This window comes from Rosa chinensis, chromosome 1 (genome assembly GCF_002994745.2).
Source record: "Rosa chinensis cultivar Old Blush chromosome 1, RchiOBHm-V2, whole genome shotgun sequence".
Lineage (NCBI taxonomy): Eukaryota > Viridiplantae > Streptophyta > Magnoliopsida > Rosales > Rosaceae > Rosa > Rosa chinensis.
The window spans coordinates 68094071-68107369 of record NC_037088.1 but is presented as its reverse complement, the minus strand read 5'-3'; the positions used below and the strand labels follow the sequence as shown (position 1 = coordinate 68107369).

Genomic DNA, 13299 nt, shown 5'->3' with positions numbered 1-13299 from the left:
TCGTCAACATGTTAAATAGCAGATGAGTAACTTTTTCAATAAAAAGACGAGAATTTACGCCAACTGTTGCTCGACATATTTTCCAGTTTATGAAGCTTTATAACATGGATCACGATCTTAAGTTCTTAACAATAAGAAATCAATAAAGCTTCTTGGATTTGGAATCCAAGTTTGAGGCATTTACGCCAACTGTTGCTCGACATATTTTCCAGTTTATGAAGCTTTATAACATGGATCACGATCTTAAGTTCTTAACAATAAGAAATCAATAAAGCTTCTTGGATTTGGAATCCAAGTTTGAGGCACCATGGCAATCGGTTTGATGAAGCTTCCATCCAAAAAGACAAATTACGTACTGTGTAGGGTATAGATGCAAGTTGTTTAGGTTTAAGAATTTGTAATTTTTTGAGTTATCTCTAAATGTAATTTTGCATTTGGTTATCTCTCTACTTAAGCTAAGCCAGCGCAATTCATCATCCTCATCACCCAGAATTTGCAAAAACAAAACAGAAAAAGCATATCTTCAAGGTTCATCTACCTTTGGTTGCTAATATGTTCTATGTGACTCTGTTACGATAATATGTTCTATGTGACTTAAAGCCTGAATGAACACACAAGATAGTTTGTTGAGCATGTCCAGAAGATGGGACAGTATAACAAACAAGACATCCTTGCACCTTTTATTCAAGGATATTCCTCTTCACCAAAAGAAAAATCAAGGGTATTTCCCCATTCTTGAAAAGATCAAACTATCATATAACCAAGTAGCTTTGCTTCTTTGTTAAACAAACATATCAAGTAACAAAAGCATTCAAGTATAAGTGAAATAATGACTTACAGAAGGTTTCCATCAGCTAGACATTTCCTGCAAGAAAAAGGGTATAAAGTAATAAAACAGTCATTACCCGGGCCAGAATACAAACAGTCAGTACAAGTAAGAAACAACTAAAGAAAAATTAATATCGTAAGCACCAAATGCTAAAGCTTTACAAACAAAAGCTCCAGCTTCCAATTCGTTCTCTTTCCCACATTCTCCAATTACGCCGGCACAGGCATAAACAACAGCAAATTCAGAAAAGACTAACAAAGTATTCCCAAGACTTCATCTTAGCTGGGCTGTGTTTAATTCAGTATCTATTGCCAACATATTATCTCTCTCTCTCTCTCTCTCTCTCTCTCTCTCTACTTAAGCTAAGCCAGCGCAATTCATCATCCTCATCACCCAGAATTTGCAAAAACAAAACAGAAACAGCATATCTTCAAGGTTCATCTACCTTTGGTTGCTAACCAAAATGTAGTAAAGAAACAATTCGATTCAGAAACCCTAGCTACCAACAACTATTCCTGCATCCAAATGCATACATCTAACAACCAAAATGAGATCTTTGAAACCCCCAAAACCATTTGCATAAACAAATCATCAAAAATCAAACCAAGACAAAGAGAGCGACAGAGAACATACAGGTAACCTTCTTCCCTCGCCTCCCTCAAGAGACTGCGGAGACCTTTCTCTCTGATCGCCTGCAACACGCTCTTCACCACCGTCGTCATCTCTCTCTCTCTCGCTCGCTAGGCTTCTCTCTCACTCTTATTTCCAGTCCGACCCGAATTAATTTGGGCCACACCGGGGCGGCTCAGTGTTAACTTTAGGCTGGGTCAGATGGATTGGTTATAAGCTCCATCTTTTTACACGTGGAACCTCCCCATTGGCTATACCTACATCATTTTTTGTTCTCCGGAGAAAATAAAAGAAAACACGAACAAGAAAAACCCGATATTTGGAAAATTTTCAACGCGAGCTTTCTCTCAGGTAACTCACTCGTGTTTCAATTTCATCAATTTTTCCTATTTCATAAATTGTTCTTCGTCAAATTATTGATCTTCGATTCGATTCGTTAGGAATTTTTTTGATTTACTGGCTTGTGGTTTGAATTCTAGGTCTGAAATCGATGGCACTGTAACATTGTTGAATCTGAATCTGTTTGGAAAACTGATTGAGAAAATCTTTGGATAGGAAAAAATGATGAGGCTGCAAACTTACGCGGGGCTTAGTTTGGTAGGAACCCTAGCGATTATTTACCATGCATTTAGCAGCAGAGGCCAGTTTTACCCCGCCATGGTTTACCTATCGACCTCCAAGATCAGTCTGGTGCTTCTTCTCAACATGGGCCTTGTCATCATGTGTATTTTGTGGCAACTGACTAAGAAGCTATTCCTCGGCTCACTCCGAGAGCCGGAGGTTGAGAGGCTTAATGAGCAGTCGTGGAGGGAAGTCATGGAGATTCTTTTCGCAATCACTATTTTCCGGCAGGACTTTTCGGTGTCGTTTCTGGCTTTTGTCACTGCTCTGTTGCTGATCAAGGCGTTGCATTGGTTGGCGCAGAAGAGGGTTGAGTACATTGAGACTACTCCGTCTGTTCCCACGCTGTCGCATGTTCGGATTGTCTCCTTTTTGGGCTTCTTGTTTGTTGTAGATAGTCTCTTTTTGTATACTTCTGTCAGCACCATCATTACGACTCAGAAGCCTTCGGTTTCCCTCTTTTTTGCATTCGAGTAAGTGATCCGTCCTTCTGCTCCATTTTGCTGATTCTTTTTGTTCACGCTTTGAATATAGTACGTATTGCTATATTGAACTTAAATCAGTAAGGCATCTTCTTATATAGTAGTTAGTATTGCATCTGAAATGACAATTTTGAGAATGCTTACACTACTAAATGAGCCATATAAGTAGCCGGCCAGTATTCTCGTAGCAGAATGTGGTTTTCTGGGTGTATGGTGAGTTTCGCATTAGTATGTATGTCTCAGTAATGCCTTGGATATGAAATTTTGTTGAATTTTGAATTGTCCCAGTTTTGATTTTACTGTCAGAAACTAATATTGTCAAGTTATTGCATGTTCTTATCAAGTTCTGCATTATGGTGTCTCTTCTTTTAATAAGGTATGTTGTTCACTTGTTCCCTTTTTTCTAATCTCAGGTACATGATCCTAGCAACAACAACACTGTCTACATTTGTGAAATATGTTTTCTATGTTAGTGACATGATTATGGAGGGACAATGGGAGAAGAAGCATGTCTACACTTTCTATTTGGAACTTATTCGGGACTTGCTCCACTTATCTATGTATTTGTGCTTCTTCATCGTGATTTTCATGTGAGTATTCAATTGACCATTAGTGTACATAATTTTCTTACGTACAAATGCAATTGTTTGCTAAATTTAGAGCACGCCTGAGCATAGACCCGCACCCCACACATATGCATACCTAACTTGTTACATATTCCGGCCACCATATTAGGATTTAAATTATAAAGGACACTCAGACGGAAACATTGTAATTATGAGGCCTGGAATGAGTACGTGGTACCACCTTGGTGGTAGATAGAATATAAAACACTAGTTAGTGTACTTCATAATAGTTTAACTTTGGTTTATTATTATTATTATTATTATTTTATTTATTTATTAATTTATTTATTTTTGTAACGGAAGAGGGCAATCAAACCCACCACTTGGGCTAACCCCTGGGACAATCTTTTGGTTTATTAAATTGCACTTGTTGCAGAGCAAGTTCTTTGGTTGAAATCATTGTAATTGAACCTCCCAATTAATGTTAAAATGCAACTTATTTGGTCCTCAGTGGTGGACATTGATAGAGGCCCAAATGTTACAGATGTTAATATAAGGCAGTTCTTCTAAGCTTTAAGAATGGCAGTAATTAACACTTGACATGCACGGGTTGAACTTTTTCCTGCTTGATTGATATTAAGTTGTTTCCCACTGTAGGTACTATGGCTTGCCAGTGCACTTGATTCGCGAACTGTATGAGACGTTCAGGAACTTTAAGATTCGTGTTGCTGATTTCCTCCGTTATCGAAAGATCACTTCAAACATGAATGACCGGTTCCCAGATGCTACACCTGAAGAGCTTACCGCGTGAGTTAAAATCTACTATTGTTTCAAGTGTTCTGCTTGTGTTAATGTAAATTCTGCATACGAGAATCTGATTTTTTTTTTTCTCTAATTGGTATCCAGAGGTGACGCAACCTGCATCATTTGTCGTGAAGAGATGACAACAGCCAAAAAACTATTGTGTGGACACCTTTTTCATGTGGCTTGCTTGCGATCATGGTTAGAGCGACAACATACCTGCCCTACGTGCCGAGCGCTTGTTGTACCTCCTGATGGTCGGACAGGTACAGCTCGAGGACAAGGTGGATCACGCTCCGATGCTCATCAACAGGGTAAACTTCTGGTTTTTGAGTTTGGTTATACTATTAAATTGCTGTTAAGAAACCGTTTAGGGCTCAATCAAACACCAATTGGACATTTAACTTGTGGATTTAGTAATGTTTAGTGGATTGTACTGATGATATCATGTTTCATGGTTTCATATTCGTGAGCCACTTTAGTCATATGGGACTCCAGTCAGATATGGTGTTTAATGATTTGAATTGGAACAGGGACAGGCATATCAGGTACAACTGCTCAAGGTTCAACTAGTGGTGGAGGTGCTGGTGATAACATGAGCCATCATGAAGCAAGACTGCAAGCTGCTGCTGCAGCTGCATCAATATATGAGAAATCTTATGTATATCCATCTGCAAACAGACTAGTATGGTATGCCACTGTTATTGTAGTAAAGTGGTTACACTTTTATTTTTATCTGTTCATTGCCATTTCCTTTCCTGCATAGATGTTAGCTACTTGTATGCCTGTGGGAGTGTGGTGTACAGGTGACTATACATATATCTGCTAAGTTGGCACACATCGTCATGCTTTTGAAATTAAAAAGTTGGGTGTGTGCAGTGGTTCTGGATAGCTCCACCCAGTGCCCTGTGAAATAGTTTATTCTATTTTTTGTGCCCTGTGAAATAGTTGATTCTATTTTTGAACTATGATATTACAAGCGGGTTTTTGTAGTGTCATCAGTCTTTTTGTTTCACTGGTTGAAAGTGTGCTGCCTGACCAGAAATTAACAAACAATCTCTTGTTGTATGCAGGTCTGCTGGATATGCCGCACTTCCTCTGGTTAATAGACATATGGCTGACTCCCCTAGTACTGATTTACAATCACAACCACTTGCAACCCCTGGTGGACCTGCAAACTTGTCATTGCCTCAACCTCCGCATTACATGTTTTCTCCTTTTCATGGAGCCAATGGGGAGAGGTCGGGCGGCAATACAAATATAACAGCTTCTCAGCTGGAGGCCCAGAGAAAAGTTCTTCAGCACCAGATTGAGGTACCCTTCATTGTTTGAAAACATATGGCATTCATAGATCTCATCATTGTTGTCTTTTTATGCCAGCCCTTTTTCTCGTGCTTTCTTTCTCAAGTAGTTTTCTTGGACAGATCCTACAGAATCAGCTTCAAATTTTACAAAAGCCAAAACCCAAGGAAAGTGTGGAAGGGGGTCCAACATTGGCAGATAGCAAAGGAAAGAGTGTTGCACCTTCGTCTGAATCAAATTGCGGGCATCATGAGGATGTTGTTGACTAGTTTAGTCAAGCTATTGGTTTCAAGACGTAATATGTGGATACAAGGATGGGAGAGAAAACTAGGTAGGATGACTGCAAAGTTGTATAAGGTGCATTTCTTTAAAAAGAAAAGAAGAGGAACAGAGATATATAACATATGAGAATGCTTCTCGCAAATGATAAATTCTATGCATTGATTAGGTTTGTGCTTTTGATGTAAGGTTTCTGAGTCTTCAACAGAATTTACACCTGAACCCATCCTTTTTTCTTTCATTTTTTTCGTTTTAGTTATTGAATTCAACTCTTTGATAGGAAACGGATGCTCTAAAACACTTGCGGTACTAAGAGAAATGTTTTATCATCGAGTCCCACTATTAGTTAGGCTGTATGGGCTGCCCTTGGAGGGAGTTGCGCGGCAAGTAGATGAGATTCGTCAACATGTTAAATAGCAGATGAGTAACTTTTTCAATAAAAAGACGAGAATTTACGCCAACTGTTGCTCGACATATTTTCAAGTTTTTGAAGCTTTATAACATGGATCACGAACTTAAGTTCTTAACAATAAGAAATCAATAAAGCTTCTTGGATTTGGAATCCAAGTTTGAGGCACCATGGCAATCGGTTTGATGAAGCTTCCATCCAAAAAGACAAATTACGTACTGTGTAGGGTATAGATGCAAGTTGTTTAAGTTTAATAATTGGGAAATTTTTAAGAACAGTACATGAACTTAAGGCCACTCCGAATTTTGGTGGCCAACGTTTATATAACCCAAAATAAGTACATGAACTTTTAATTGGTGTAGGGGTGTCTTGCGGTGTGTCAGGGCGGTGCTGCGATGAAGGTTTTCGGGTTGGCGCTATTTTGACGCGTGGTGATGGCGTGGTTGCGGTTTTCTGGAGCTTGCCAGCTATTCGTGTAAATTTATGCTTTCACTGCACCTGCGGAAAATTTTGTTCAGACTGACGAGGATTTCTTTGACAAATTGATTGATGATGATGACATTGATTTTTCTGGGTATTCACATAGTTCTGTAGCAAAGGTTGAGCTTGATGTGGTTTAAGATATTTTGAAATTGAGTATATCGGATGTACGCACCAGTGGCAAGAACAGGGTTGAATCTTTGACTCATGGGGAAGATATTCCTACATGAAACCCAGGAAGCATGAATCTTTGACTCAAATTTCAAGGCTTTATTTGGCAAATAATTAGAAATAAGTCCCAAAAGCGCTGTTTAAAGTTCAAACAAAAACCCAGAAAACATAAATGAATGAAAATAAATAAATAAAAAGTTAAAAACACGACTGGTAATTAAAGCAGAGGAAATAACAAAAACCCAAAAACTGAAACTTGAATCGGAGCTCAGAAATGGACAGACAACACATATGGAGGTGATAGATAGGATTATGTTGGAGATAAGATTGAAGAGAGGAGAGAGCTAAAGTAAAGCGAAGAAAGGAAGAGGTGAATCTGAGTTATGATTGGAGGTAGTGTTGGGAAGAAGAAGAAGAATTGGAGTTGGGAGAGAGAGCTCTGTTCATGGTTTCGTTCCTTTTTTTTTTTTAATTAGCTAATAGTGAAAAACTATTCTGCCCTTCATGAAAAAAAAAAAATTGTCTCCACGTCAGCAAAGAAACGGCGCAGTCAAAAATTTTGGATGAAAGTATCACATTGATGTCAAAATATGTGTTTGGGTATCACATTGATACTTTTGAGAGTTCGGGTATCAAATTGGCCTTGGCAGCATAGTTTGGGAACGGTAGCTGAATTTTTCTCAGCCTGGAATGACTACGTGATACCACCTTGGTGATGGATAAAATATAAAAGTATAAAACTACTTAGAGAAATGTTATATCGTCAACTCGTCAAGTCCAACTAGGCTGCCCTTGGGTCTCTGGTGACTGCTGACTAGATAATTTGCCGTAGGGTAGCCCATCTTGTATGTTTTTTGAAAAACACGGTCTTTATAAAAAGCGATTTTTGAGGTCATTGAATGTTTCAGAGTACTTTTTTTTATCATAATTTACCGAATCCACTAGCATACAAACGTTGCTTGCACTACAAATTATATGAAACCGAATTTCAAAAATCATTCCATGTAATGAAAAAAATAAAATAAAATAAAGACAATAATCATAGGCATATGATGAAATTTTAGTTTTGTACGCGCTATATTGTTGTGTTGCTTGTTTGTAGCCATTTAGATATAAGAAAATGGGAGTGTTACAAACAAATTCAACAGGCGTTTGAGAATTCTTAGAATCTATGAGTGACACTAACTTTTTTTAGTTTAATTCTTAAAAAACGGGAATCAACCAAATCTCAATCATTCTCTCTTCCATCAATCTCTTTCTTGCTAAAACGGGAATCAACCTTGCAGTTATCCTCACACCAATAAAGAAGAAAAAAGCTGCTATTATCCACGACCAATCTGGCTCAGACCCACTTATGATCCCGAATCACACCTTAAAAAGTATCACATGAGCTTTACGTGCTTTTAATTTCATAAAATAGCTTTCATTGAAAATGAAAATAAAATAGCTTTCATTAAAAATGAAAATAGTTAAAATTCACTATCAGTGCTCAATTCTTTTGCTTTGGTTAGTTTGATACCTAACTATTAAAACGATCAATGTGATATCTGAACTAAAGATTTCATATCAAGATCAATTTTTCTGTTAGTGATCAGTTTCTTAATCAAGCACGTGATTAAATTTTCGAGAGTATGGTCGTACTTTTACAGTAAGGGATTGGTTAAAAGAAAATAATTATTATAAAAAAAAAACGGTCATTTTCTGGGAGTTCATCTGTTCTTGAACATAATAAAAGAAAATAAAAAATAGCATCTAAAACCCCAATGCTAGATGACTAATCGCGAGCCCAGAACTTCTCTTTAATCTTTTCAGAACTTTTAGTCCTTCCGGCTCTCCCTCTATCTCTCTCTCTCTCTCTCTATCTCTCTCTCTCTCTCTGTTCTTGGTTGCCGATTCTATACCGGAAGAAGAATAAGAAGACTAGAGCGTCGCCATCAGTTCCTTCCGTTCTACACAAATCGGGTATGTGTTTCGCATCCCAATTTGTTTCTGGAATGATCTGGCATTTGATTCATGGACTTGTGGGTCGTCATTTGCGTTTGTGTGTTTCGCATCGCATTCTTGCAAGATTGAAGCATACGTTTATTCAAGAATGATCATGTTATGATTCTGCCAAATGGTTGCCCCTGTGTATCTAGGAATAGTATTGTTGACTTACTGTAACGCACCGTTTTGTGCCTAGAGACTTGGTTATTTCCTTTGGTCATGCATGTGGCTGTGGTAGATAGGTTTTGTTACTTAGGGTTACTACTATCCATTCGATCATTGACAAGTGTCTTGATCTGCTAGCTTCTCTAGTAGTATAAATATGAAACTGTTGTAAGGAGCAGCCATCTATTAAAAACCATCTTTATTTCTTTCTCGTTTAGTTTCTCTTTTCTTACACTTTTCTTACATATTAATTGTTAGGGCTACATCCCTAACATTTGGTATCCAGAGCCTTTCGATCTGAGGGTGATGGTTAAGCAAAAGGGTGGCGGAGTTCATCCTGCAGTTTCGGGTGAACTTTCACATGTTGAATTTGACCTTCAAGTTCACAAAGATGAAACTACAGCTCGGATTGATGCATTAAAACAAACACTGAGTGTGTATCAAGAATCCCTATCTACATTTCGCACCGAGATGTTGGACGAGCTGAAGGCCATCAGAGAGCGACCCTCTCCAGTGACTCCAGATCCAGATCTAAAAGCCTTAAAGTTCGGTCTTTGCCACCAACTTCAGGTTCGCCTACCATGGCAGCTATGCTGGAGTCAGCGTCGTCCACAAGAGGAGTGGCATCTACCGCTTCAACGGTACCAACCGGTGGAAATACTTCACAACCCCCTCATGGTTTCTCTTTAAATGTATCAGATGCAGATGTCATTTTGGGCTATGCTAGTGATTTTGTGACAGATCCCATACCAACTTCTACCGTTGTTAGTCGAACTAGGCCCTTGGGAGCTAGTGGCTCAAGTGCTTTAATAACTAATGCGTTTGGAGTGGTGATGTCTATGGTTCATAGCACGAATAATGAACGGGGAGAATCGAGTTTGAGGAGAGCTCAGATCAGTGACCATCAGGAACCGCCTCACTATTATCAACACTCTAGCTTCGGTACTCAACCGTTCAATGTGTTTGGAGGACCTTATTGGGTACCTAATTCCCAACCTATGCATATGACCTATACGTCCCATAGTGGCTTTAATGGAGGGGACCCTTTAACTATGAGCTACTCAGGTCCCTTCTCATACACTCCCATTAACTTCAACAGTGTACCACTGCCACAAACCTTACCATTTGCAGTCCCATATTACCAAAATATGGCAACATTGGGTCATGCCTACCCCACCTTTGCTACCACAACCACTCCAGTGCCATAAAATACTCAACCCTCAGGGACTCATCAAAATTTCATACCAGTGCAACAGCCTCCTCGATACCCTCAGATGAATGATTATCCTCATTTGGATCCCAACCTACCTACAATGAAACAAATGAAGCTAGAGTTCGGTACATTCAGTGGGGGTGATCCGGTGGACTGGTTGAATAAAGCGGAACAATACTTTGAGTTTTATCAAATTCCGGAAGATAGGAAGTTGGCCATTGCTACAATGCATTTGACAGAAAGCGCAGCGGATCGGTGGTACATGTTTCGGGGAGAATTTTCAAACTCTTGGCTTGGGATCTTATGAGAGAGTTTAGTGGCCACAATGTGGTGGATTACCAAGCGGCGTTAGAAAGAATGTCTCAAGTGGTGACGGTAGACCAATACATGGATCAATTCACTAAACTCTCCAGGAGAGCCCTTAGCTTCTCACAACAAGTTTTACTGTCTTGTTTTTTAACGGGTTAAAGGACACCATCCGAGCTGATGTGAAGGCCTTGAAGCCTAGGACCTTATATGATGCATGTGAGTTAGCTAAGGTTTATGAAGAGAGAGAGAGATGAACCTCAGAAGCCACTCCAAAATAACATTTGTAAACAGAAACGCCCCCCCTAGAACTAGCCACACAACCACAGGTGGATGAGGACAGTTTCGAAATAACCTGCAAGTGGTTCCCGCCAGGCCACCTGCTGCTCATGTGGCAGCTAATCAAGTAGGAGGGAACAGAAGGTTAACTCAGGCGGAGTACCAAGAGAGAAGAGCTCGGAACCAATGCTTTTTTTGTGATTAAATATTTAGACCCGACCACAATTGTAGGCGAGGTCAAGCCATGATGATTATGGAGATTACGCAAAAGGAGTTAGTGATGCAGGACACAAACAACCCTGAAGAGCAGGAAGAAATGGTTCTGGAAGTGGGTGAAAATGCGGAGCAAGAATTACAACTACAAATGTTAGGGGATAGCAACCTTAGCACCATGCAGCTTAAAGGGTGGTGCAATAAAAAGAAGGTACATGTGCTTATTGACTCGGGAGCCTCCGATAATTTCATACACCCAAGCTTGATAAGAAATGTTCATGCCACAATTAAGAACATCAAACCACTGAGGGTGCGGTTAGCCAATGGAGATATCTTACAAACAAGTAGGCAAGCTACTTTACAAATGGAGTTGCAGAAGTACAAGTTCACTGCCGACTACTATGTTTTACCTATATCAGGCTGTGAAATAGTGTTATGGGCTGTGTGGCTCAAAAGTTTGGGTGATATAGTTTGGAATTTTGAGTTTATGACCATGAAGTTTTTCAGTTCTGGGCAGCAACAAGTGTTACAAGGGGAAACAGAAACGAAGACAACTATGGTGAGCTGCAAATCCATGACGAGGTTGTTAAGAAGGGAGAGAGAAGCAGTGATGGTACAGCTCAGCTCCATAGCTAAGAAAGGCTCTTCAGCGGAGGTTCACCCGGATATCCATGATCTAATTCACAAATATTCTGAAGTATTCGAAGCTCCTACGCAGCTGCCTCCTGCAAGAAGACAAGACCATAAGATTGAACTTCTTCCCAACACAGCTGCCATTAGTGTCTGACCCTATAGATATCCTCATTCACAAAAGGAAGAAATTGAAAGGATTATCTATGAGCTGTTGGATAAAGGAATAATAAGACCTAGTGTAAGTCCATTCTCATCTCCTGTCTTATTGGTCAAAAAGAAGGATGGGACTTGGAGACTCTGTGTTTACTATAGGTCTCTAAATGCTGCCACTGTAAAGGATAAATATCCCATTCCAGTTGTAGACGAGCTGATTAATGAGGTTCATGGAGCCTCCATATTCGCAAAGCTAGACTTGAGATCGGGGTACCATCAGATAAGAATGGATGAGAGAGATATCAACAAAACAGCTTTTAGGACTCATTCAGGGCACTATGAGTTCTTGGTCATGCCATTTGGCTTAACCAATGCCCCATCAACTTTCCAATCGGTGATGAATGAAGTTTTGAGGGACTATCTCTGGAAGTTTGTGCTAGTATTCTTTGATGATATACTTGTTTACAGCTCTTCTTTAGAAGAACACTTAAAGCATTTGGAATTCGTCTTCAAAAAATTACAGCAACACTCCTTGAAAGTCAAAGAGAGCAAGTGCAGCTTTGGAGTACAAAGGGTAGAATATTTGGGACATGTGATCAGTGAAAATGGGGTAGCTGTTGACCCTTCCAAAATTGATTGCATCAAAAAGTGGCCTCAACCAAAAACTCTAAAAGAATTGAGAGGGTTTTTGGGACTTGCAGGATACTACAGGAAATTTGTTAAGGGATTTGAAATGATTGCAAAACCTTTAACCGATATGCTCAAAAAGATGTCTTCCAATGGAGTGAAAAGGCTATAGCTGCCTTTGAGGAATTGAAGCAGACTTTGATTAGTGCACCAGTGCTAGCAATTCCTGATTTTTCCAAAGAATTTGTTGTTGAGTGTGATGCTTGTGATAGAGGTATTGGAGGTGTACTTTCTCAGGAAGGCCATCCCATTGCTTTCATGAGCAAAGCACTAGCTCAAAGGCACTTGGCTCTACCCGTGTATGATAAGGAGATGCTAGCTGTGGTCTCTGTTGTGCAACACTGGAGACCTTACCTCCTTGGCAATCGTTTCAAGATTTTTACTGACCACCGGACTAGCTTCTGAATAAAACTTATCTAAAATAAAGACGTCATAACTTACCTTATTAGGATTAGCTTTATTATTCCTAATATTGTATTATTCCTAGCATTCCAAAGTGACCACAGTGTAAGCAACACTTTCCCTAACACATCAATATTAGCTTTATGTTTAATTAGAGACTCAATCCAAGAGATTAAAGTACCATTCCAGTTTAATTATAGGATTAGGAAATGGAGAAAAAGACCATATATGAATAGCATACGTGCATATTGTTTAAAAAGATGATCTATAGATTCTATATATTGATGACATATGAGGCAAAGGTGGGAAACATGATGATTGTAATTAGAAATGTGATCTCTAGTTTTGAGTCTGTCTCTAATTAAGAGCCAAGCAAAGATCTTAACCTTTGGGGAAATATTTATTTTCCAAATTTTATTCAACAGAGATGATCACTTAGAATGAGGAGAAATATGATCATATTGTAACCAAGAGGCAATCTTTATAGAGAATTGTCCTGAAGATGAAGGACCTCAAATAAAAGTAATAGAAAATTACACACAAGTGATCTTTTAAAACTTTAATTAGTGACAAGGCCACTTAATTATTTTTGTACACATAAGGCCACTTGCTTCCACAAATTAATTCATTCCTGACAATTTTACCCTCCCACTTGAGAAACCCAATTAATTCCTTCAGTCTACGCCTTTACC

The 13299-nt window shown here is 39.1% G+C and overlaps 1 protein-coding gene and 1 long non-coding RNA gene across 3 annotated transcripts; one reads left to right on the top strand and one right to left on the bottom strand.

Annotated features, from left to right (window-relative positions):
* Positions 1–570: 570 nt before the first annotated feature.
* LOC121050960 lies at positions 571–1637 on the bottom strand. The gene is made up of 2 exons (XR_005804567.1): positions 1463–1637; positions 571–865 (listed from the first exon to the last, which is right to left on the bottom strand). It is a non-coding gene; the product is annotated as an uncharacterized LOC121050960 (long non-coding RNA).
* A 33-nt stretch (positions 1638–1670) lies between these two features.
* On the top strand, positions 1671–5734 carry LOC112185418 (ERAD-associated E3 ubiquitin-protein ligase HRD1B). 2 transcript variants are annotated; one of them, XM_024323674.2, is made up of 8 exons: positions 1671–1810; positions 1939–2553; positions 2976–3152; positions 3786–3935; positions 4035–4243; positions 4463–4619; positions 5003–5243; positions 5354–5734. In XM_024323674.2, exons 2-8 carry the CDS (start codon positions 2021–2023, stop codon positions 5498–5500), a joined length of 1614 nt encoding a protein of 537 aa, XP_024179442.1. In that variant the 5' UTR covers positions 1671–1810; positions 1939–2020; the 3' UTR covers positions 5501–5734. The 2 variants fall into 2 exon arrangements, with proteins under 2 accessions (XP_024179442.1, XP_024179444.1); XM_024323676.2 differs by having other exon boundaries at positions 1716–1810; positions 2015–2553.
* The last annotated feature ends 7565 nt before the right edge of the window (positions 5735–13299 follow it).

Coding starts and splice junctions, on each gene's coding strand:
- LOC112185418 (XM_024323674.2), top strand. CDS start 2,021: ATGATGAGGCTGCAAACTTACGCGGGGCTTAGTTTGGTAGGAACCCTA. Junction 3,153..3,785: donor TTCTTCATCGTGATTTTCAT/GTGAGTATTCAA, acceptor TTCCCACTGTAG/GTACTATGGCTTGCCAGTGC. Junction 5,244..5,353: donor TTCTTCAGCACCAGATTGAG/GTACCCTTCATT, acceptor TTTCTTGGACAG/ATCCTACAGAATCAGCTTCA.